The 27,192-nt window shown below is 33.1% G+C and overlaps 1 protein-coding gene across 5 annotated transcripts in view; it reads right to left on the minus strand.

Annotated features, from left to right (window-relative positions):
- Positions 1–27,192, minus strand: part of ATP6V1H (ATPase H+ transporting V1 subunit H) — a 106,349-nt gene that overhangs the window by 25,895 nt on the left and 53,262 nt on the right. For all 5 annotated transcript variants that reach the window (XM_074278323.1, XM_074278332.1, XM_074278349.1 and 2 more), the window contains 4 exons: positions 24,324–24,502; positions 21,288–21,413; positions 13,323–13,424; positions 3,869–3,982 (listed from right to left, as the gene is read on the minus strand). In XM_074278323.1, the coding sequence (XP_074134424.1) occupies positions 3,869–3,982; positions 13,323–13,424; positions 21,288–21,413; positions 24,324–24,502 (521 nt within the window). The remainder of the gene's footprint in view (positions 1–3,868; positions 3,983–13,322; positions 13,425–21,287; positions 21,414–24,323; positions 24,503–27,192) is intronic.

Raw genomic sequence — 27,192 nt, forward strand, 5'->3', positions numbered from 1 at the left:
ATCACTATATTTGTATTCACCATGCCTACAAAATAACTATAACATTATTAAAATCATAACCATGTATTCAATTGTGAAAAGGAATAAAAAGTTAGAAAGAAGACAAGGAGATATAAACCCTAAGTTCTATGCTTTGCTCTGCCTTTTAACCTATATAATGACTGTGTCTTCCTTTAGTTATTATTACTTTAATGTTATCGTTACTGGCATGAAGAATACCACTTCAGGCTAATGTGTCTCAATTTAATTCAAACTAAATATAAAACTCTTGCTCCATGCAAAGCACTCCTGCTAGATGTTTGGTGATAACAAAAGTCTTCTGACCACAAAAAAAAAAAATTCCATTCTACTTATATTCACAGTCTTAACTCTCATCTATAGGTTCAGAGAAGATCCAGAGATCCAGAAAATGTGAAGTTCTCTTTTGATGTGCACATTAAACAAATCTTACTCTACAGACACATAAGGGCTTTTTATGTAATAGCTAGTTGTTTTGAATTAGTTGTTACTGGGGGGAAGGAGGGGAAAGATTGATTATATCTAAATAGCTCTAAACAGGTTCTAAAAAAGTGTCACAGAACATTAGTCCTTGACAAAGACATCTCGATGATGATAAGAATGGAAAATTGTTACAAGTCATTAATGTTCCAAAGTAGACAGTCTCAGGTCTATAATTAAATTGTTATTATTGTTGTTTAGTCTTGTCCAATTCTTCATGAATCCAAATGGGATTTTCTTGGCCTTCCCTAGCTCATTTTATAAATGAAGAACTAAGATAAATAGGGTTAAGTGATTTGCTCAGGGTCACAGAGCTACTAAGTGCCTGAGGCCAAATTTGAACTCAGTAAAATGAATCTTCCTGAATCCAGGTTCAGTACTCTATCCACTGAACCACTTAGTTGCCCCATATGTTTTAAAATAGAAATTGTTCAATCTAGTCACTATGGATTTTTCTTGCCCAAAGAAAATCAAGTCAGTTTGAATTTCCTAGAGTTTAAATGAGCCTTCCTGGTATCTCATATTCAGCCCAACACGAAAGTCCATACCTTGCATTAATAAATATTTGCAGAATCATCTGATGAATAACTAAACCTAGAAAGGGACTGGAAAATTATCTGGGGGAAGAACAGGAAAAAATTCATCTAATTATTTGCCTTAGTATACTTTTTCTCATACTTAAAATTTCTTTCTCTATATATTTCAATGTACCTACCTCTACTGTAGAAATTCTGATGCCTGTAGAAAAATATGTAGTGGATCAAAGTACTTATTGCCTATTATGATTCTTTTGGGGATGGGGGGAGAACTAAAGAAAAATTCAAAATGTGTAGGTGATTCTTTAAGAAATCTATGTATTAAGGAGTTCATTTATCAACCTCTACCTACAAAATTCAGTGTTTCTTTCCTGATGTCCTGAGCTTTCCATATGCACAGAATGTTGCTTCTGAATTATGAGCTGATTGATTAGATTTTAAAATCATTCTGTAGGAGAAAAATGATGAAATTTTATAATGTAAAATTATACATCCAGGGTTTAACTATCAATTCACTCTAACAGTATGTTGTCATTTTGTATAATTTTCTATACGTAAGGCACAAGGCTAATACTCTTCCAAGTACCAGGATATACTAGTTGTATCTTTGTGATGAGATCAACAACCATTCATATCATTAATATGGGCTGTGAACTGAGATCTGATCTACTAATAATGTTCTATCATTTACGGGCCATAAAGGCTACTCCAGACCCCAACACTAGAGTCCTCAAACAAACACACAGAGCCTTACTTGCAGCCTCTTATCTCTTATGATTAAGTTCAAAATGTGGAATTTAGAGAAGGATTAAAGGGCATTGGTTGTTCTCATCACTTCAAATTACTGCAATGATTCTTTTTTAAAAAATCAGGAAACTGACAGACCACAAACAACACATACCAGTATTCTGATAGATTATATAAACTCCTTTTATTGCCTTAATAGATTTAGAAAAATTTAGATTTGAACTTCATAAATGAAATCCAAATGAATTAGTGCCACAAGCATAATGAAACAATTTCAAAAGTACTGAAAATAAATTTGAATGTAAAGTCTATGTCAGTATTCAATGAGCTATGATCCTGTCACTGCAATGACAGATTTTTAACACCATCTAAATTTTAGTAAGTCAGTCTCAGAAAGATGCCTGAAATCAAAGACTTTAAAGGATCTGACCATGGTCACATAGCTATTAAGTATCCGAGGCAGAATTTGAATCTGGATTTTCTGATTCTAAATCTCTCTATCTACACTCCATGCTTCTCAAGTCTACCTGAAGTCAAATGAATTCTAGTTTTACTATACCACTAACTATCAATTGTCCCCTGAAATGGAAGATATAGGTATAGATAATCTTAAATCAATAACAATCCAAAAGTAGCTTGGATTTGCAATGAATCATTTTAAGTGTATACAAATAAGTATATATGTCTATAATGTGAATTATGTATACATATAGACACATATACAGGCATATTTACCTTGTGTATATAATATACATGCATACAAGTATATACTTATAAATAATATATGACATATTAATTATGTGTATGTAGAGGGGGGTGTATGTGTGTAGCCAATGGATATGTATAACACCACACACACACACACACACACACACACACACACACACACACACACACACAATTCTGAAATATATTTTCCAGAAAGGGAAACAATTTATTATAGTTATACAAAAGTTGAATGTTAAAGTAGATCATTTCTTCAAAGAAAGACTTATAATGTTTTAATGCTGGATGAATGAAACACCATTCCAGAATGGCCTCTACTTTGATTCTCTGCTTATACTTTGGGAGGGGAGAGAAAAATAAGAAATCTGTATCTTTTCCTTTTTCTCTACCCTTCCTAGGTATAACTGTCTACTTGCTAATCATATCACAGATATTTCTGAGTGGTTAAGATCAAAATGCTTAATGTGTAATCCAACAGTAGCCCCTCCTTACTAGTCTACCATAATAATATATAGTACAATGGTAGAGGTTTGTTTTTTGTTTTTTTAAATCCATCCCAAATCTAAATTAATTCTTGTCTTCAGAAATGGAAATTTTGTTCAGTCTACACTAAATATATTTCACAATAGCAGTGTAAAAATAGCTCAATGTGAATTCATATTTGCTTAAAAGTGGCAAATTTCAGAAATATTTTCAATAATTTGATACTATTTTGAAAACATTGTACATAAAAGAAGATAGATGGACCAATGATGACACCCAAGACATGTTAAAGCCAAAAAAGAAATAACTAGCCTCTGCCCTCAGAAGAAACTGTTGGTGCTGCATCTGGGAAAATGGTCATGATTTGGTTCAAAAAAAAAAAAACTAGAAAAGCAAAAAGGGAGAAGACAAAACATCTGCTACTAACACACAAAGACAATATATACATATATATGTAACATATTTATTGTTTTATTATCATGCTTTAACTGATAAAATCCAGTAACATGGACATGTAAAGTAAAATTAAAGATTTCAAAACCATATAGAGATTTTAAAGTCATGAATAAATGGTGTTTAAGTTTAATTGTGAAGCAATTTAGATTTCACTCAACCCTTCAAAATCAAAATTAAATTTATACCCCAAAAAGAGTTTTATCAGTTCAAAAAAAAATACCACTAATACATATTTTCAGAGAGCCTAAAACAGTTATCTTTAAAACAGCCATTTATTACTTAATATTCTAAATATATTTCTATAATTTTAACCCCATACTAATACTGTCCTTATTAAGGTATTTAAATAAAAATTTTCAGAATACAGAATGTAACACTTGAAATTTCAGATGGAGTAGAAAAAATAAAAAGCTTTCACATACCAGTTGTGAACCATTAACTTCTGCACAGCCAGAAGAGCATTATAGCGAACCTGCTGGTCCTCATGATGCATATGGTTCATTACCAGCTGCTTCCCACCAAGCTGCTCAATAACCCTGTGGAAAAGAGGAAACTGTGTGACAATGATACAATTATTTTCAACCTCTTGCTGTTAAGAAGTAAAAAGTTCAACTAGTTATAGACAGACATCAAAGGATTTTTTAAAGTAATTTAATACATTAGTAACCATATCAAAAAATATATACTTGTATCTTACATTTTTTTAAATGAAGCTGGAAGTATATATAGTATTTACACTCTATTTTAAGTTAAGAGAAAAAAGTCTTATTCCTATTTTTCTGCTATCTTTTGTGTGTACATATATGCATACATGTATAAAAAGCTCCATCACAAAGGCTGAACCTTAAAAGAACTTCAAGAGGTAAGAAATGAGGATGACAATAATCACGGCTTATCTTTTTATAGTGATTTAAGACTTACAAAGAACTAAACATACATTCCCATTATATCTTCCCAAATGTTCCTACTTTAAGATGAGTAAAGTAGGCATCAAGTGTAATAAAATCTATTTCAAGGTCAAAGGACTATTAGAGGTTTGTATCAAATTCACCATCCTCAGATGAGGGCTCATACAAGTGCCCAAGATCATCCATGTGGGAAATAACAGAGCTGGGACTTGAACTCTAAATCCAAATAGTGGCAAGATTTCAACACTAGAGATAGTAATTTGAAACTTTATTTTACTAGGGAATGAGTAGCATTAAAACTTTCTCAGTAAAAAAGATGACATCATCCTACCAATTTACAGGAACCAATTTTTTTTTTTTTTTTTTTGAGTCTGGGATTAAGTGACTTGCTCAGGGTCACACAGCTAGGAAGTGTTAAGTGTCTGAGACCAAATTTGAACTCGGGTCCTCCTGAATTCAAGGCTAGTGCTCTATCCATTGTGCCACCTAGCTGCTCCCTACAGGAACCATTTTAAAGGAAAGCCATGCAGGGGACAGATAAGCAAGCCTCAGCACCATCTGGAGTGCCTGAGCACAGAAGTTCTTCATCCAGGCAATCTATGGTCTGGTGTTACTTTGCTGCACGTCAGTGAAACAACACAACAATGTGCCCTTCTTCCATGTCACCCAGTAGAACCCAAAAAGGAGATGCTTTCCATTACTTGTCAGAACAGATTCCCCAGACCTAGTCCTATTCAAGATTGATTTGGATACTCCACCCTTTCACATTTATCTACTACCTTGGAGTACACAGCTATTTTTTTTCCCAGTCGCTGCAATAATGCTGAAGTCAAGGAGGAAGAATTCTTAAGCTAACAAGGGAGATGGAGGAAATCACAAGGTAAAAGACAATTTCATAATTATGTGAAATATGAAAACTTTTGAAAAAACAAAACACTACCTCTTTCTGGTTTTTCTCTTACATAACTAACTGCTATTCAGGTTCTTTAGAAGAGGTAATCAAGAATCTAGTGATCATAACAAGTGATTAAAAAATAAGGACATAATGAATATTAAAAGATTTTTTTAATATGCAGAAAGTTGTAAGGTTTAATTATTTTACTCTGTCCTTGATAATTCATAAACCACTACAACAAACAACTGTCCCGAAGTGTCATGAACAGTCTTCTAGAGATGATGGGTTCTTTCTCCTGAAGGTTTTTCAAACAAAAGCTAGATGATTATTTGTTGTGTATGTTTTAGTGGGGATCCTTTTCACATATAGGCTGAACTACATACTAGACACTACTGACATCCCTTCTATCAAATTCTATGAATTCAATTTTAATTAAATTTTTGATAAAATACAAGTAGCAAAGTCTGGCAAGCAGTTGCTAATATGTGACTGGAATTGGGGGCAAGGGAACAGGAATGGGATAGGGGGAAAAGTCTGAATATCTAGATTTGGAATTAGACTTTTTAAGGATGATTGAACTAAAAGAAGCTGGTGGCATTACTATAAGAAATAACTTTAGCAGGCAGAAAGAATGAGGTAAGGAGATAAAAACAGATAGGGAATATCAGGAAAGAACAATGTCAAAGAAGACAAGAGAGCTAGTCAATTGTACCAAATGCTATAAAAGGTCAAGAAAGATAACAACTGAGAGAAGACAATTCATTTGGTGATCTTTGAGAAAGTAATGTTAGAAGAAATATGGGTTGTGAAGTTACTTTGCAAGAGTGAATGAGTGGTAAGGAAGAAGTAGGAGAAAGTGAAAAATATTTTTTCTAGGAGTTTAGTAGTGCCATGAGATGGAAAACATAGACAAGAGGTTGAAAAGTTAACTGAATCAGATGAAAGTTTTTAAGGATACAGAAACTTGAGAAAATTTATAGGCAAAAGAAACCAATTTTTTAAAAAAGTAAGTAAGAAAAGGAAATAACCAAGGAATCAAATACTGCATGTAAAGAGGCACCAATAACACATTGGTAAACTGAATAACTATAAAATTTACACTTCAAAGAGAACAAAATGAAAAGCAGTAAGAAGAGCACTTAGAGACAAAAAAAGCAAGTTTAAGAGAAGTATGGCAATGAAAAAAGTGAAATACTGAAAATTGTGCTCTTTGGAAAATCTCCCAAAGGTCAATAGTGTGAAGAATAGTTTGAGATGATAATGAAGCTCAAGATATAAAGGAGGGAGAAGGAGGCAGATGAGGTATAGTGGAAATGGAGGTTATTAGAGTTAAGAACATAGATTACTTTTGAAAGGTGTAAATAACTACCTTAAATATTCAGGTACCCAAGAAAGTATAGGAGGAAGGAATAATAGCCAGGAAATCAATAATCCAGATACCAAACTCACTAAAGAAGAAAAGAACAAGACCTGGAGTTCAATAGATAATAGAAACCATAGAATCAGTATACAATGATTAATATGGGAGAAGATAGGATCACTGCCTCACTGAAGGCCAGCACAGCTCAATGAAACTATAAGTTATGCCATGTAGTTACTATGCAAGATGGATAAGTAACAGTGAAGAGTTCTGACAAAAAGTGAGGCGCTGGAGATAGAAATGTCAAACTACTCCAGTATTTTTGCCAAGAAAACTTCACTGAAAGTATTAAAATGAAAAATAATATAACATAGAAAGATGAGTCACTTAAATCAGGTCTAACACACTAATGGAGAATAGCAGAAACAATTACAAATATTGGGCCAAAGCCAAAAGAAAGATGAGCTGCCCCTCTATATGGCAATGAAACAAAAAGTCCAATGCTACTTCTGCTTCACTAACTCCACTAAACCTTTAATTGTGTGGATCAAGACAAAATATGGCAAGCCCTCAAAGAAATGGCAGTACCAGATGATTTTACTTGTCTACTGAGGAATCAATATGAGGGCCAAGAAACAGTAGTCTGAACAGAACATGGCACAACTGCTTGGTTTAAGACTAGAAAAAGTATTATAAGGCTATACATTGTCATTATTTAACTTAAATTCAGGGTATATATACTACATGAAATTCCAGGATAGATGAATCAAAATCCAGAATTAAGGTTGCCAGAAAATATCAACTTTCTCAGACACATGGTAACACTGCTCTGATGAAAAAAAGTGAAGAATTTAAAAGCCTTTTGATGATGGTGAAAGAAGAGAATATAGTAGCTGGCTTGAAGCTTAACATCCAAAAAAAATTATCATTTTGGCAAATGATCCCATCATTTTCTGGCAAATAGAGGGGAAAAAAATGGAAGCAATGATAGATTTTATATTCTTGGGCAGAATGAGATCAAGTCATGTAATTAAAAAACTTGGCTCCCTCGAAGGAAGGATATAGCAAATCTGAACAGCATACTAAAAAGCAAAGATACCACTTTGACAACAAAGTTCATAACAGCTATGTTTTTTCCAGCAGTGGTGGCTGTGACAGATAAACTATAAGAAAAACTAAGTGCCACAGAATTAATGCTTTCAAATTGTGATGCTGGAGAAAATTTTTGAGAGTCCCTTGGAAAGCAAGATCATCAAATCATATTTAAAGAAATTAATTCACTCTATTCATTAGAAGCTAAAATACTTTGGCCACATAATGAGAAGACAGGACTCTGGAAAAGACTCTGATGCTGGGAAAGAATGAATGCAAAAAGAGAAGAGGAGGGTAGAGGATCAAATGGATAGATATTGTAAGGGAAGCAAAGAACATGGGATCTGGCCTCATTTCTAAATTATATAGAGAATGTGATGCGGGTTGTGGCCCCTTTAAGATTCCTTTCTGATTCCCAACCCCCATGGCTGACCTTTGATTCACAAGTCCTGGTCAAAAGCACCCTTTTGAATTCCAATGGGAGATATCCAGGCTCTCCTATGGATCTGAGCTAACTTGGGACTGTCCCAGCCCCCATTCTAAAGATCTGCTCAGGTTTCCCAACCCCCACCCCAAGCACAAAGTTCCTTATCTAAAATCCATTGAATTCTATTCAAAACCCTGGCTGAAACCTAGCCAGGAGTCAACCTGAGACTCCACAGGAGCCCCTTCAAGATTATCAAAAGCCCCCCCATTATAAAAGGGGGAAACTGGAATCAACTCTTTGCAGAAGTCCCAAACATGGCATCCTTGCCCCAGCTATGTCAGGGGTTTCTCCCCAATGGTGACAGCCCTGGCCCTAGTGTCTTTCCACCTTCTAACCTTACTTCCAAACCCCACAATAAACCTCTTTTATCAATCTAGGCTTTCGAGTCTGTAAATACCTTTACAGAGGACTTTTGTGCCGCTACTAAACCTCATTTAACTCAGTATCCTTGCACCGAATCCAAAGGGGTTGAAGGGGAGCTCTATTTGACTCCCTGTACCCCAACCTGCCACTAAGACCTCAATTAAACCTAATTTCATTTAGATACTCCTTATCTAATTCTCATCAAATTGACTCACCTTTGTAAGAATTCAAGCCATTCTCCAATTGATAAATGGTCAAAGGATATGAACAATTTTTAGATGAAGAAATTAAAACCATTTCTAATCATATGAAAAGGTGTCTACATCACTATTGATCAGAGAAATGTAAATTGAGACAACTCTGAGATTCCACTACACACTTCTCAGAAAGGCTAAAATGACAGGAAAAGATAATGATGACATATGGTGGAGGGGATGTGGGAAAACTGGGACAATAATACATTGTTGGTGGAACTGTGAACAGATCCAACCATTCTGGAGAGCAATTTGGAACTATGCTCAAAAAGTTATCAAATTGTGCATACCCTTTGATTCAGCAGTGTTTCTACTGGGCTTATATCCCAAAGAGATCTTAAAGAAGGCAAAGGGACTTATATGTGCAAAAATGTTTGTAGCAGCCCTTTTTGTAATGGCCAGAAACTGGAAACTTGAATGGATGCCTATCAGTTGGAAAATGGCTAAATAAGTTATAGTATATGAATGTTATGGAATATTATTGTTCTATAAGAAATGATCAGTAGGATGATTTCAGAGAGGCCTGGAGAGACTTTCATGAACTGATGCTAAGTGAAATTAACAGAGCCAGGAGATCATTGTACACAGGAACAGCAATATTATATGACAATCAATTCTGATGGATGTGATTTTCTCCAATAATGAGATGATTGAGGCTAGTTCCAGTGATCTTATGATGAAAAGAGCCATCTACATACACCCAGAGAGAGGACTGTGGGAATTGAGTCTGAATCACAATATAACATTCTCACGTTTTTGTTGTTGTTGTTGTTGTTCCCTTGCATTTTTTTTCTTACTCATTTTCTTTCCTTTTTTGATCTGATTTTTTTTATGCAGCAAGATAATTGTATAAATGTTTACATAGTCCTTTTTTTTTTTTTTTTAATTTTGCCTTTTTAGCTGAGGCAATTGGGGTTAAATGACTTGCCTGAGACCAGTTTTGAACTCAGGTCCTCCTGACTTCGGGGCTGGTGCTCTATCCACTGCACCACCTAGCTGCCCCATGTTTACATATATTGGATTTAACATATATTTTAACATGTACAACATATACTGGATTGCTTGCCATCTAGGGAAGGGAGAAGGGGAAAGGAGAGGAAAATTTGGAACACAAGGCTATATGTAAGGGTCAATGTTGAAAAATCATTCATCCATATGTTTTGAAAATAAAAAAGCTTTAGTTTAAAAAAACAAAAAACAACATGAGCTTTCTGCTATGGTCCAAGGGGTCAACAAGAACTGGACACAATTGACCAACTAAAATACAATGATAAATTGAAAGGAACAGAAGGAAGAGCCACAAGTAGAAGTGTGATGCAACAAGTTTTGTACAATTCAATTGAGGTCTCTGTGTTGAAGACTGTAAGAGGAAGAGATTCAGGATGAAATGGAGTTGGTTATAAAAGACATAAAAAGGAAAGGACAAAGGAGGATAGAAACTGGAGAAGGACAGGACTAAATAAGAGATGGTTTAAGTAGCATAGGAAAGAAAATGTTAGCAATTAAAGGAGCAAAAAGTAGGAAATTTGCTGGTTACCATATATTTTCTAATCATAAAGGAGAAAAGAAAACCAATTTATGTACAGCTTAAGCTATAAACTAGAAACAAAATTTAATACTATGACATTTGTATTTTAAGGTTTTGATTAGTTTTCAGAAAAAAAAAATCAAAGGCCAGGATAGAACATTTTGCAGAACAATAATAAATATGGAAAACACAAATTATATGTAATACATGTTAAGACTTCTAGTGATACTACTAACTTCCCATTACTATTAAAACATCCTTATTCACAAGAATATTTTATATATTTCTTATAAATACATAGCTAATTTACTCAATCAGAAAGGTATGGTGAAAAGAATTTGGAGACAAAAGACCAAAATTCAAATCCTTGTTCTGACACCTGTGTGATCTTAAACAAGTCACTTTCTCTAGAGGCATCAAAATCAAAAGCTGTGGGTTGAGCAGAACCAAATTAAAACACAATTAAGTAATGTTTCACAAAATAAATGAAAATATTATACAACATAGATGATGTTCTTTTGTTGTTTTCTAAGCCAAGAGGAAGCTAGATGCAGGGATATAAGATAAATGTGCTTCTATTTGAACTTGACATCATTGACTTATCCTCTCTTAGCCCCATCTCAGCCCCATTGAAGCCTTATCCCAAGATGAGAAAAATTGGTTCAAGGATTTTTGAGGGTCATTTCAGCTTAAAATCTATAATCTTATGATCTACAAAATCTGTCCTCCCCCATCACCATAAACTGCTCATCTTGATCATTAAACTTCATCTTCAATAAACTTCATCTTCAACAGCAGCAACTCAACCTTTTGTGTGTCACAGACCTTTTGGCAATTTGATAAAGCCTGGGACCTCTTATGAGTATAATGTTTTTAAATGAATATAATGAAATATTATTGGGTTACAAAAGAAATCAATAAGTTATCAAATATTTTTTGTTTTAATTCACAAACTTCAGGTTCAGAACACTGTTCTACAGATTCCTTATCCCTAATATAAACCTAGCCCAAACAATCAAAGCTACTGTTAAAATAGCTTTCCTGAGGACAGTGGATAGAGCACCAGCTATGAAGTGTCAGGAGGACCTGAGTTCAAATCTAGTCTCAGACACTTAATGCATACTACTTAAATTATGTAACCCTGGGCAAGTCACATAACCCCAATTGCCTCTCAAAACAAAACAAAACAAAAAAAACCAGCTTTCCCCACTTCAACACTGTCATAGATTCTCCTAAACTTATAGTTGCTTCCTTTTACATTAAGGTTCAGAACTAAATGCCTTATCCTCTGAAGTTCCATATCTCAATCTCACCAACATAATTCAGCCTAATTAATTTTCCTTTTGGCAAACCACTCTCCCTTTTGTTCTCCTTTGATTACTTTGTCCCCAAAATGTTATTATCTCCCTAATTTTTTTTTCTTTTTTGTTTGTTGCTGAAATAATTGGGGTTAAGTGACTTGCCCAGGATTACACAGCTAAGAAGTGTTAAGTGTCTGAGGCCAGATTTGAACTCAGGTCCTCCTGACTTCAGGGCTGGTGCTCTATGCACTGCGCCACCTAGCTGCCCCTTCTAATCAAATTTTTTAACTAGAATAATCTACTAGAAACAACTTACTAGATTATTCAAATTGGAACTAAATTATTCTCTTCTCTGTGAAGACTCCCCTGATTATGAGACAGAACCTACAATTTCTAAAATGAACAATTCACTAATATCCAATAAAAAAAATTACCCTTTTGCACACAATATTTGTTCAAAGAGACCAAGAAAGGAATGGTCAGAGAGAAAAAAGAACAATATGATAATGGTCATGAAATTAGAATGTACAACAGTATCAAATGCTGCAGAGACCAAGGCTAGTGAGACATAAGAAAAGGCCACTGGTAGCAGAGACTACAGCAACCAACCTTATTATAAGACCACTATATCTCATCTCCTCTATTAGATGCAAGCTTCCTCACAAAAGACACTGTGTGGTTCTTCAATTTTGTATTTTCGATGCCTAGTAGCACAGTGTAGCAAGAACTTAATGAATATTTGTTCAACTGAAAAAGTCGACCATGAGGAAAAGTGAAATTGGCAGCCCTTCAAAATATGAAGAAAAGATACTTTTAAAGAAATAAAAGATATTGCAGTTCCCACAAAACAAGAGAAGGGAATTATAAGGGCCCTTTAAATGGATGGCGCCACAGTGCACCAGGAGATTTGAGTTGCCCAGAAGTATTCTCTGTGGATATAGGACTGCCCTGTGGGTGGGATCCTGGCCATATTGAGATAGCTTCGTAATGGGTGACTCTCTCACTGACTGGCTGTGTGTGTGACCTCACAGGCCCTTTATAAGCCCACTGCAGACAGCAGTCGCTCTCTTTAACCTGGCTCCCTAACCTGGGGTAGCCAAGTCAAGCTGATGGAAAGCTGAGAGGTAAGAAGTTTGGTAGAGAACACGTGGGTCTTCAGACCAGGTGTTCACTAGAGAGTTGACAAGTCAGGGCATTATGTGAGTAAGTATAATAAAGGGTTTTAAGATTACACGTGGCTGTTCTTGAGTGCACTACCGATTACTAAACTATAGATTCAAGAAATAGTGGCCAGAGACCTTTGAAGGCCTCAGAGGAGACGAGCCGGGTAGAGTTGACACTGCAAAGGTCAGTGGTCAAAGGTACTCTGTTGGGCCTAGGGCAGACTAGTCATTGTAACTGCCAGGAGATCATGTAGAGGCATGTTACAAATATTTTTTCAATTGAAAAAGTCAACCATGAGGAAAAGTGAAATTGACAGCCCTTCAAAATACGAAGAAAAGATACTTTTCAAGAAATAAAAGATATTCCATTACAACATTTTAAAAGTATTAAACAATTTTGTTATTAATTAAATCAATGTCAATATAATTAGATAAACTAATTTAAATAATGCATAATAAAAATAAATTTAAAAGATGTTAAAATATTAATGTTAGTCATTTTTCAGATACTGAAAAGCCTCCTACCGTTTGCCTCGTGGATAATGTCGTACGTATTCTCCCACATCATGAGCAGCAACAGCTAAGACCTGTGGATCATCTGATACTTCCAAAAGCTTTGTCAAGATTCTAAAAAAAAAAAAAATTAAATATAGATTTTATTTATTTTTGTGAAATTTTAAATTTATTTTAACAAATACAAAAGAAAAAAAATCTGCTATATACATAGCAAAACACAGGAAAAGACTCAACATAAAACACATTTTCATTTCAAGAAATAATATAATAAATACTACATATTGTTTTCAAAGCTGCTCAGCTCTTCTTTGCTTCCTTGTTGGTTTTTCTTTTTTTCTCTTGTTCCTTGATATGCACTCTTAATTTTTTTTTATCCTTCTTGTCCCCTACCTACCTCGTCTCCCAGAGATTACAACTAAACATGGATATATGAATATATTTGCAATGATACTGATGAACACATTTATATACACATGCATACACTCCTCACATACTATGGTTATTTCTTATCATCTGTTTCTCTGAGGGTAGATTGCATCTTCCTACATATGTCTAAGTTTTTCTATATTTTTCTAAATCAATCAGCTCATAATTTCTTACACCACAGAAACATTCCAACATAATCACATCCTATCTGAGATATTGTCTATGAAGTTTTTCATATATGTTTTCTTTATATAAGAAAATTTTAATTTAAAATAATAGAAATTATCCATTTTAAACTTCAACAATGTTCTCACCATTTATAATACATATGTATGTATTATTTATATATATACCCCCCCCCCCCGAGGCTGGGGTTAAGTGACTTGCCCAGGGTCACACAGCTAGTAAGTGTTAAGTGTCTAAAATTTGAACTCTGGTCCTCCTGAATTCAAGGCTGGTGCTCTATCCACTGTGCCACCTAGCTGCCCCTAGCAATGCTGTTCTAATGATCATTTAAGAAAGACTTGGCTGCTCTGAACAATGCAACGATCCAAGACAATTCCAAAGGACTAATGATGAAAAAATGTCATCCACCTCCAGAGAGAACTAATGAACTACAAGTACAGATTCAAATACAAGAAATTCAGTCCTGCACGCATATATTGTATCTAGGATATATTATAACATATTTAACATATATAAAACTGCCTGCCATCTAGGGAAAAGGGTGGAGGAAAGTAAGGGAAAAACCAGAACAGAAGTGAGTGCAAGGGATAATGTAAAAAATTATCCATGCATATGTACTGTCAAAAAAAAGTTATAATTATAAAATAAATACACATACATATATATATATTTTTTTTTAATTTTAAAAACCAAATAAATAAATAAAAAGGCATCCTAAAGTTCCCTTCAGAGAAGACTAAGTCAAGTGTTACACTCCTTGAAAATGGAAGGAAAATAACCACAGGGTTGGTAAATTAAAGAAATAAGGATGTAGACAGATGGATTAGGTAAATTTCAAAGAAGATGCTGAGTTATGATGACAAGGAAAGGGTTTGGAAATGACAATGAAGAACAAGGTATATACCAATCATTCTTCTTGACCAGTAAGTCATGGTCTATGAGAAGAGAATATCATAAGATAAGAGGTATCAGGACACAACAGATATTCTAAAGAAAGCCAGAATCTTGTGAATGAAAAAAAGATGGAAAGAGAATAAAAGGAAAAGTTCTGGATTCAAGAGGGACTGACTAATGATAGAATGTGTTCCAGAGAACAAAACAGAAAGACAGAGCCAGCTATTACTTAAGATGGGTAGGGGTGAAATAATTGTAAATAAAACACCATGTGGCAGTCATAGCAGAGAAAAAACCTTTAACCTAGATAGAGACCTCTTAATTAGAGAGAGAAAAACAAGCAGGAAAAGAACCATTTGTCTAGGACACTTCCATGAAAGATTCTCTGATGATAGTGGACAGAGTTAATTTAGTCCCTTAGTACCAAAGACTGAAACATGGTTTCTCTAAGAGCAACTCATACTGACTTACTGTCTTGGATGGTCAATATTAAGGCTTAGGAAACCTCTTCGCAAGGGAGATCTTACATCATTTTAGGTAGAAATGAATTGCTTCATTTTTGTCTTTCTATCACTAGAACTTAATACAATGAAGGGTTCTTGATAAATGCTTGTTAATTTATTAATCAACTGAACTAATTTGGTCTCTCATTCTAGGTTTTCTTTTTTCTTTTTTTTGTAAATAGCACTTTGTTTTTTCCAATTACATGCAAAAATAGTTTTTATATTTATATTCATTTTTATAAGGCTGTGAATTCCAAATTTTTTTCTCCTTAAAGTCCCTTAAGTCCCCCTTAAGTCCACTCCCTTAAGTCCCCCTCCTCAAGACAGCAAACAATGTGATACTGGTTATAAATGTGCAATCATGTAAACATATTTCCATATTAGTCATGTTGTAAAAGAAGAAACAGAAGAAAAGGGAAAAGTATGAGGGGGGGAAAAGTGAAAATAGCATGCTTCAATCTACATTCAAACTCCATAATTCTTTCTCTGCATCAGGATAGCATCTTTTATCATGAGACTTCTGGAATTGTCCTGGATCATTGTATTGCATAAGTCAATCATAGTTCACCATTGCACAATGTTGCTGTTACTGTATGTTCTCTTGATTCTGCTCACTTTGCCCAGCATTAATCCATGTAAGTCTTTCCAGATTTTTTTTAAATCCTCCTGCTTAGCATTTCTTTTAGCAGAAGAGTATTCTATTACATTCATATACCATAACTTATTCAACCATTCCTCAAATAATGGGCATTCCCTCAGTTTCCAATTCTGTGCAACCACAAAAAGAGCTTCTATAAATATTTTTGAATATGTAGTCCTTTCCCCTTTTTTATGGTTTCTTAGAGATACAAATCTAGTAACGGTATTGCTGGATCAAAGGATATACACAGTTTGATTATAGTGACCTACTGTTTGATAAACTCAGACTCTAGCTTTTCTGATAAAGAACTCATTATTTGACAAGAACTACTAGAAAACTGGAAAACAGTATGGCAGAACAGCCTATACCAAGATAAGGCCAAAATGAGTCCATAGTTTATAGATATAAAAGGATGATAAGCAAATCAGGAGAGCAAGGAATAGTTTACCTGTCAGATCTATGGAGAAGGGAAGTATTTATGACCACACAAGGGATAGAGAACATTATAAAGTGCAAAATGGATTTTTGATTACATTAAATTAAAAAGGGCTTAGTTTGCTCTCCAGAATGGTAGATCAGTTTACAACTCCACCACAATGTATCAGTGTTCCAATTTTCCCACAAGCTCTCCAATATTTATTATTTTCCTTTTCTGTCATATTAGCCAATCTGGTAGGTATAGTGGTATCTGAGAGTTCTTCTAATTTGTATTTCTCTAATCAAAAGTGATTTAGAACATTTTTCTATATGAGTAGAGACAGCTGTAATTTCTTCATCTGAAAACTGCCTGTTCATATATTTTGACCATTTATCATTTGGGAAATGGCTTATATTCTTATAAATTTGACTCACTCCTCTATATATTTGAGAAATGAGGACTTTATCAGATACACTGGCTATAAAAATTGTTTCCCATGTTTTTGCTCTCTTTCTAATCTTGGTTGTGTTGGGGGTTTTGTGCAAAAACTTTTTAACTGCTGTTCCTCACACACCACATTCCAATTCCTCTCTACATAATTTTATACATGCTATACTCCACACCAAACCCTCATGTCTAGAAGGCACCCCCCTCCACATTTTACCTCCATCTCAGATACCCAAGTTTGCCATAAAATCCATTTTGTCAGTCTGTTGTTGCATTTGTCTAGTTCTCAGAAATATTAAAAACATTTTTTATCATTGCATTGCCATGTCTTTTTGCAATTCAGTAAATATTTGCTTTGTGAGATTAGGATGGAATTAGAGATTAGTGTGTACATTCAGCAATATAATACAACAATCATATAAATAAATAAAAACACCAGATCTGATGTTACATTAAGAGGTCCAATGTCCAGGACTATGAAGGTAATAATCCCGCAATACCTTGTGCTTATTAGTCCACACTGTTAAGTACAAAATAAGAAGATTAGTCATACAGTGAGCATGACAAATAGTTGATGAATCCATAGGCTTCACTGCATCTGAGGAACACAAAAAAATTACCTTGCAATATCAATTAACCAATAAGACTCCTTGGGCACCACATAGCAGGTAAAATTAAATGTCAAATTAGATAATAGGATTGTATTAAGAACTTGATTTGAATATTTTATCACTTGGCTATCCTTAAATCTCTATATATCTTTGTGATGGGACTAGATTGTAGGGAACTAGAACTTCCAAATTTAGGGAACTTCCAAATGAGAAAACTCCCTCGACTAATGCAGACTGTTGTTGTTTGTCCTTTGCTCTCCTAGAGGTGATGCCATCACATACAAGTGAATTGGATTTAAGTAACAGAGGGTTGTTCGAGGTCACCTGACTCACTTTCCCTCCAGAGTTATCTGGACCCAATAGTCAGATATAGATAAGGATGACTGGCAATGGCCTTGGATAAAATGGGAGATCTTGGCCTTTTTAAGCTAAAGTCTTCAACAGTCTGACTGAGGCTCCTATTATTGTTTGTCCTTTGTTCTAGAAGACTAATGCAGACTGACACCTGTATTATAATTTATATAATTAAAGAGCTGCCTAAGGCACTGAGAGACTGAACAATTTGCTCAGGAACTCAAAGTCATATGTTAAGAGACAGGCCCTGAACATAGACTTTCTGAGGACAATTCTTTATCAGCTTTACCATGCTACCTCTCAATATCTCTGTATCTTACAAAACTTGAGCTTTTGCTTTAAAGTTCGATATTAACAAGTAAGAAATATGTTGGACAAATATTTAATATTACTCAAGTCTTTTATGAATAAAGATAACTTAGAAAGTTGACACCATTGATAGCTTAGTGAATAATGGTTCAAAATGTCCAAAAAAAAAAAAAAAACACTTTAAATGGACAGAAATATTTTTTATCTCTGAAAGGCTCAAAATATCTAATTTTTTAAAATTAGGAACATACTGCCTAAATGACTGATTACTAGTTCTGGTATATTTTGACTACACAGAGGCAGAACATGAAATATGCAGTAACTAATTCATCTTGTGACCTGAAAATATGGTTTGATAATTACATTAAAGCAAATGTCCATTCCAATAATAATCTCAATGTCAGGCTTCAGATCACAGGAGACAATTGTATATAAAGCAATATTCTTTCTCAGACTACCACAGTGAGTATCTACCTCTTTGTCAGTGGACAGCACTCATACAATAGTACTGAAATGAGGTTCTATATACATGCTTATACAAAATACTAATGGATTCCATACCTAAAGAAAATCCATACATTTCAGACCAGCTTGAATTAAAAAAACATTAACAGGCAGATAAAAACCCCAGAATTTCAGGAGCAATTTAAATTGTTAAGAGTTATAAAAGTGTAAGAATATTAATTTGAGATCCATACCAAAAAAGGCCTACAAACCAGTACAAGTTTGGTGCTTTCCCCAAATATTGCTAACACCAATATGCTCACCAGCACGCTAACAGGTAACCCAAATATCGGGCTCAGCATCACTAATAACTAGGGTACGTATGGATTTTCTTATTCCCAAACTCAACCCCCACTGCTGAGCAGCTTGATTATGGCATTAGATGCTGAACACGATAACAATGTTCAGTGCTACCAGAGACAATAGACTCCCACTGTACTCTGACCCTTGAACCACTTGCCAAAGCCTAAGTACCACCTGGCTTTTCTGTCAGAGCTGAGCTGTCCTTTATATATAATCTCATAAGAGCAATGATTAACTTGATTTTTCTATTTGTATCATTACTACTTAAGGACATTGCTGGCATATGCTAAGTTTTTAATCTGCTTTTTCATTCTATTCCACTCCAACCAAGAAGGTATCAGATGTAGCAACCTGGAAAGAAAGGCTCCCATGGCAGAGAGGGAAATGTTTGATTCCTACAGATAAATAGCTTTGAACCTTCCCTCTCATCTCTAGTAAGCCTTTAAGGTTTATGTAAAAAGTTAGTTAAAAATCAATATTACAATAAATTATTATGAAAATTATGTCAGATTTGTTGTTGCTGAGCTAAATTCTTCATAACCTTGTGGACCATATTGAGGGTTCTCCTGGCAAGGATACTGGAATATTCTGCCATTCTCTTCTCCAATAGATTAAGACAAACAGAAGTTAAGTGATTTGCGCAAGTCACTTGGGTCATATAGTTATTAAATGTCTGAGGTGGATTTGAAGCAAGGTCTTCTTGACTCTAAACCCAGCCCTCTACCCACTGATACATCTAGCTGCCCCTATTATCTTGAATAGATACCTTTTTAAATTAGTACCATTATTTTTAATTACACAAAAAACTTAATGACTAACATATATATGTACAAAGCCTTTAACATTTATTTTATCTGAGCCTCATTTGAATCTCACAACCATCTATAAGAATTACAAAGAGTATTAGACTCACTTTTCAAATAATGAAACCAAGTCTCAGAAACTGCCCCCTGTCATATAGTGTCAAAAACATAGCTGAACAGATTTCTCCTAGTTCCCAACCCAAACTGCTTTCCAATATGCTCATGAATGGTCTTATTTTTAGTGACACTTGAAATTAAATATAGTAATAACAACATATTAAAATTATTTATAAGATAAACAGCATAACTAGTTTAAATGTCAAAAAAATTTATTAAAATCAAAATTAATTAAATTGATTAATTAAATCAAAATAACTGATCCATCTACATTTTTTAACCACATATTATATAAAAGATTGTGGAATGTAACTAGGGCTATGAAGACAAAATAAGATAGTTTCTACTTATCTACTACTTTATGTATTTCCATTTAAATATAGATGAATAAATAATTACAATTCAAAACTTAAGAATTTTTTTTCTTTTTACTGCCATTAGCTTTTTTGTAATTTTATGTACATATGTACATGAAATAAAAATTGAATCTGCAAAAGTTACATTTCTTTATACCCTGAATTCTTTGTGCATAGCCTACAGTAAAACATGCTGCATAGTAAAAATGATTTTTAATTACTGCATTTTTATCATACAAGGAGTGTTTTAGAAATCTTCATTATAAAAGTAAAATTAAATCAATATAAATTTCAATTTAACCTGCTGGTAACTTTATTTATCATTATCCATTAACATATATGGGATCTTAAAGAAATAACTACTATCACAACCTCCTTACATTTATAGTTCTCTAAGATTTACAAAATGTTTTCTCATAGTAATTTTATGAACTAGACAACAAAACATAAAACTATACTACTTTTAAGATAGAAATCTAACAAGGAAATATAGATTCTGTCCTATTGTTTTCCTTCAAGCTAACAATACATAAAATAGACCAATTTTTAATTTGAATTTTTACTCAACATGAAAATAATCAATGATAGCTTTGCTTTAGATAAAAGGATTTTGTAATAAATGTTTTCCTTGGTATTAGATATGTATTTTGATCAGGTCTAGATTTTTTGTGAGGTGTTTACTATCACAATTACTTACTTGAAAGATATAAGCAAAAAAGCAATTTTTCAATATTTAAAATATATAAATATAAAAGATTTTTAAAACTGCCATTAGATACTATTAGAAGTACATACAAAAAGGTCTTCCCAGAATAAACCCAGACCCATATTAAACTAAGTCCCCTGGGCAAAAGATGACATATATTTATTAGCACATATCTTGTTTTTATCTGTGGCTATGCCATGTCTTTCACTACAATAGAATGTAATTACTGGCAGGACAGACTATCTCACTTTTGTATTTGCATTGCCAATGTCTGAAGTAAAGTAAGCACTTAATAAATGTTTGCAATTTAAAACTTTTTAAAAAATATAAACTTATTTCAATCTAAACATGAAGTACATAATTCAAGATTAAATATTTTTAATAGGTAAGAACTTACTTCAACAACTCATAATTCTTTTCATTTAACCTTGCAGCATTCTCCCTCCAAAATTTCTCTGATTTGTGAACAGGGCTCCATTCCAGTCTTCCTGACTTGAGTTCTGAGCTGTATTCATCAAATGAGCTATAAAAAAAAAAAATATATATATATATATATATATACATATATATATATATATATATATATATATATATATATATATATATATATATATATATATATATATATATGTATATATATATATTTTTTAAATTTAAAAAGTTAGGTTTCAAGAAGTTCAAAGCTTGGGTCAAAAGATTTTCCCATAACCCCCAATAATACAAATTAAAATATTCTGAACTTCAAATGAAATATAAGTATATCAAAAATAAAGAAACTACCATTAACACAGAAATTTCTGGAATACTTAAAAGTATTTTTATTGAAAATTCATTTTTTTCACTGTAGAATTTTAGTCAGTTTTGTGAGATATATTGTTCTTGATTGTAACCTCATATTTTCTTTTACCATTTTGTATAAGATTTTCCAAGTTTTTATTTTTTGTAATCATTAGGTATTGCCATAAATAGATTTGGGTCTCAACTCCTTTAGTTGTAGAAGAACTCACTGTTTTTTTTTCTTGTTTTTTAAATTGAATATTTTCTTTTTAATACAAAACTTGCTTGGTCCTCTTACAATGGACAGGCCTTAAAGTAGTTGATTATTGTTATCTTTATTCTTTTTAAGGGACAAAGATATATTCTGTGAATTCTATGTCATCAAGGCTCACTTATTCTTTATATTCTATATATTGCTAATAAAACCAAATAGAAGATATATAAAAATAATATGCAAAGTGAATACAAATATATAAATTATCTGGAAATCAATCTTCCATGGCACTTAGTGCTTATATAAATACAGCTAAAATATCTTTTGTGAGAACAAACAGGAAGATTTAAATAGCTGGAAAAACATTTATTACTCATTTTTAGGCTAAGACAAGAGAAACTAAATTAATTCACAAATTGGGTGCCATACACAATCATTAAAGGGTTACTTCAAAAATCTTTCTTACTTCAAAAATCATAACATTTTTCTTAATTTTTAATCTGAAAAAACAAAATATTAAGAATCTAGAACAGGGATTCTCAAACCATGGCCCATAGGCCAGATGCGGCCCGCTGAGGACGTTTATGCGGCCCACCAGGTTATGGCAAATGGGCTGAGGGGCAGAGACAGAGTGTGAGTTTTTGCCTTTACTATAGTCCGGCCCTCCAACAGTCTGAGGGACAGTGAACTGGCCCCCTATTTAAAAAGTTTGAGGACCACTGATCTAGAATAATGGGGAATGGGGGAGAGAGGGAAGAGTAGGAATATACCATTAAAACAGTGATCACTGAAAGTGTCTGATATTGGTCAAAAAATTTAAAAATCAATTAATAAAACAGATTAAGTAAATAAAATTCAAAAATAATAAAACACAGCAACAAAGTCTGAATATAACATGCCAAAAAAATTTTTTTTAAAAAACCCAACAATCCCACATAATTGAAATAAGATCTAAATGTAAAATGTCATATCATAAATAAATTGGAACAAGATCTTTCACCAAGTATGCCTTGGGACATTTAATTCTCAACTAAATAAGATTTGGATGACATGTCAAGATAAATGAAATTTTTTAACAAAAACTAACAGCTTTTGCAAAAGTTAAACTAATACTGTAAGAATTTGCATCGAATACATTAAATGGGATAAAATCTCTGCAAAAAATTTGTGTGACTAACAGCTAATATATATGGACAATTAATATAAATTTATCAGAATCTAAGTCATTCCTTCACTGATAAACGATGAAAGAAAACAAGTTTTCTTTTTTTCTTTCTTTTTTTTTCCTGAGGCTAGGGTTAAGTGACTTGCCCAGGGTCACACAGCTAGGAAGTGTTAAGTGTCTGAGACCAAATTTGAACTCGGGTCCTACTGAATTCAAGGCTTGTGCTCTATCCACTGCGCCACCTAGCTGCCCCAACAAGCAGTTTTCTAATGAAGAAATGCAAGTTTATAGGCATCCAAAAAATTTTCCAAAGAGAAATGTAAACTGAAGATAAAATTATTCCCCAGAAGGTAAAGATAATAAAAGGTAAAAATGGCAATAGCTGAAAGTCTTCAGAAGACAGGCAATAGTAAAGCACTATTGTTAGAGCTGTAAATGGTCCAACCATTTGGAAAAACCAAGTAACATTGCTATGTTTCCAGAAAATGAAAGGATCCACAAGTACAAAAATATTTACAGCACCACTTTTTACTAGATCAAAGACTGAAAATTTGTTAAAGGAGAAGGTTTCTCTTTGAATGACGCTGGAGGTAAATTAATGAGTAGTGAGAAAGACGTTATTTTCCCAAAGAGAATATCAATAAAAGAAAGCAAAAACATTCAGGAATCACAAATGAAACAATCTAGTTACTACCTTGTATCAAGTTTTCTCTGTTTAAAAATTTTTCTGATCTCTTTCTTCTCAAAATTTCTCTGTCCTCTTAGGAAGACAACTGCTTTAATGAGCCTTTTATTTATTTCTGCAACTCTCTATATTCACATTAAGGTGATGTTCTTTCTTTTTTGTGGAAGAAATTTGGAAATCCTGGAGTTTTCTGACCTACTTAATGTCTTCCTAAATAAGTCTTACTCAATTGAAATAGTACTACTTCCATAAAACCTTTCAAAATCTTGTACTGACTCTCCCCCAATCCTTTGTCACATATTACTGAATATTATATCTGCATATATGTCTTATCACCACACTCATTTACTAAATTAAAATCTTCATGAGATCAAGATCAGACTCTTAGCTTTGTAACTCACCAAAGCATTAGATTTTAACATCTCTATTAATTGTATTTAGGTGTGGGAGAGGAAAAAGACTGAATCTTTGTCATTAGAATATAATTTTCAATACTAGTCTTCCACACTTGCCTAAAATAAATACATTCTTACATGTACATACTAAAAATCTAAAAATGAATTTATTCAAATTAAGTCATCTTACAACATACCTAAGATCTTGGACACTTTCACCAAGTTTTTCCAAAAGAAATTTTATGTCTTCACTTATATCTTCATCATCATATTTTTGCAGTTCCAAGTTCTCCAATTGTTTCAGAACTTTGCACTGAATCATAGCCAGGGCATATTCTTGGCGAGTTTCCCTTTCAGTTGATTTTTCTAAAAGATTCTAAATTAGAAAAATATAAATTTAAAATCAGACTTAAAATATGAGGAATAGAATGTATGGATGAAAAAATATGTGGCATTTATATTAAGCATTAAAAATGAACACCTACAAGTTATATGATAATGAACTTGGGTGACAAATTTATAAGAACAGGACAAAGTAACTGATATCCTACATTATTATTAGAAAAAAATATGGGGCAGCTAAATGACTTAGTAGATAGAAAACCGGCCCTGAAAGCAGGAGGACCTGAGTTCAGATCCAGCCTCAGACACTTAGTAGTTACTGTGTGACCCTAAGCAAGTCACTTAACCCCAACTGCCTCAGCAAAAAAGTAGATATAGATATAGATATAGATATATGAAACATGAAACCATGACTACCTAAGTCCAAAGTACCTAGTCAAAATTATTAAGAGTTCTAATCTTAAGAAAAGGTCAGTCACATCATTGATTCTATTTTTTACCTAACACAGACACTTTTAAGTTCATACTTTTCTACCATTCTAAGCAAGGACCTTATTATTTCATAACTGGATTATTTAAAATCATTCTTGAATTGATGTCATTGATGCACTCTGCCCAATACCACCAGATTCATCTTCTTGAAATTCTTTTCTATATGTTACTCCCCTGTTCAAAACTTTTACATAACTTCCTGGTATACAGATTCATACCATCAGAGAAAACTTTCAATGCTTGGTATTCAAGGCCTTTTAAATATTGGTTCAATTCTTATCTCTCACTATATCCTGACAGAATCATCTTCTGCTCATCTTCTTAAGAGTCCTTTACCCATCCAAGATATTTTCATTCCCATACTTGTATTATTGAAATGTAGTATGAATATGAAATATGTGGTACCTTTCATCTAAAATCTCCCCCCTTTCTCTCTAGCAAACTTAATAATTTCTCAAAGGATTGCTATAGCATTTATTTGACAGTCCTCACATACTACAATTTAATACCTGATTACATGATATGTGATTTCAGGTGAAATGAATCTTCCTTATTTTAACAAAATAACCAATAGCAAATACTAAGCATTATTAGCCTTTAGGAATGTCCTGAAAAGTCACATATTTTGCAGATTTTCTAATGATATTAATTGTGAGTGATACATATATACATGTGTGTGTGAGAGAGACAGAGACAAATTCAGAGAGAGAAAGAGACAGAGAAAGAGATGTGGAACCTCTCTTTCTAAACAAAAGTCAATAATCCAAAAAAGGACAAAAAATTCAATAAGGGCTACATTTAAAAAAAATTGTTTAGAAAAAAATTCAATGATCAACTAATTTGTTTTTTAAATTAACAAAGAAAATAAAAAGCTTTATCAATGAATGCAAAAAAACCAAAACATTTTGTTTGACTTGAAGTGGAAAAGCTTTCTCTCACCTGGGTACTTCAGACTCAAAATAGAGAAAAAAAGAAAGAGATAATAGAGTTTATATGCAAAAGACAGATTTATAAAAAGAGCACTGCCTTGTTGTGGACTTTGGGAGATAACTGTTACTCACAACTTAAAAAGTTATAGTAAAGATTTATAACAGTAAGTATCAGAAATTTTGTGAACTCTTGGTGCAGATACTTTGATATCTAGTACTATGAATTTCAAGTACTCAGGAGGAGGAACAGAAAGTGTTAATTTTAGGATGTGAACTCTGGGTTGTAAAGGTCAGAAATTCAAGTAACACAACAGTTCTATACCAAGTGTGGTCATAATCTACCTAAAAGCACAGTGGGAGGAAAACACTGTCTATGGCACAAAGCCTTAGTTCGGAACTAAAGCTGGCAAGATAAGTAAATTTAATAAGACAATCACCACTTTAAAGAATTATTATAAATCTAGAAATATTCAACTATTCAGCATAGAAGAATAGTATTCAAATCACTGAAAGCTATACTTTAAAGGAAAAAATAAAAAAAGTTTTTCCCCAAAGATTATATGACTTCCTAAACTAAGTTAGGCAAAAGATTTTTTTTAATAAAATAAAAGATTTGGGGGAAAAAAAAGAATCGGAAGAACAAATAGCACAGAAAATGAAATAGTAAACCTTATCAAATAACAGAACCCTGAAAACCAAAAAAAGGCTACAGCAATTAATGACTCCATGAGCCAAGGAATATTAGAACAAAATCAAAAGACTGGCAGTCTTTTATCTAATAAGACAAAATCTTCCTTCAAAATAACTGCTATGAAAAACAGATCAAAGCAAAATCATTAAAAAATTATTAAATTTCCCCAAAACAACAGTTTTGAAATACAAGTACAGAGTCCAGATGCCCATATCAAGATATCACTAATAAAAATTGCCAAGATGTTTTAGAACCAGAGGACAAAGAACAAAAATCCACTGATTAGCTACTGAAAGGAATCTCAAAAGAAAAAGAAAAATAATGCAAATCTAAAACATCCACATTAAAAAAAAAAAATACTACAAATTTCAAGCAGTTCCAAGTCCCAAGAATGACAGTTCTTGAGAGGAGCTCTAAGAATAAAATATTCCAAAAGGCAGCAGATAACAGGTTAGGACCAAGAATATCTACTTATTTTACAAAGTTGATTATAATGGAGCTGAGATGGAGTCAAAATGAAAAGAGTAGAAGCACAGTAAGCTCCCCCCACCTCTAAAACTCCTCCAAAAAGACCTAAAAAAGGCAAAAGGCCAAATTTTGACTAAGAAATAT

The sequence above is a fragment of the Sminthopsis crassicaudata genome, chromosome 1, assembly GCF_048593235.1.
Source record: "Sminthopsis crassicaudata isolate SCR6 chromosome 1, ASM4859323v1, whole genome shotgun sequence".
Lineage (NCBI taxonomy): Eukaryota > Metazoa > Chordata > Mammalia > Dasyuromorphia > Dasyuridae > Sminthopsis > Sminthopsis crassicaudata.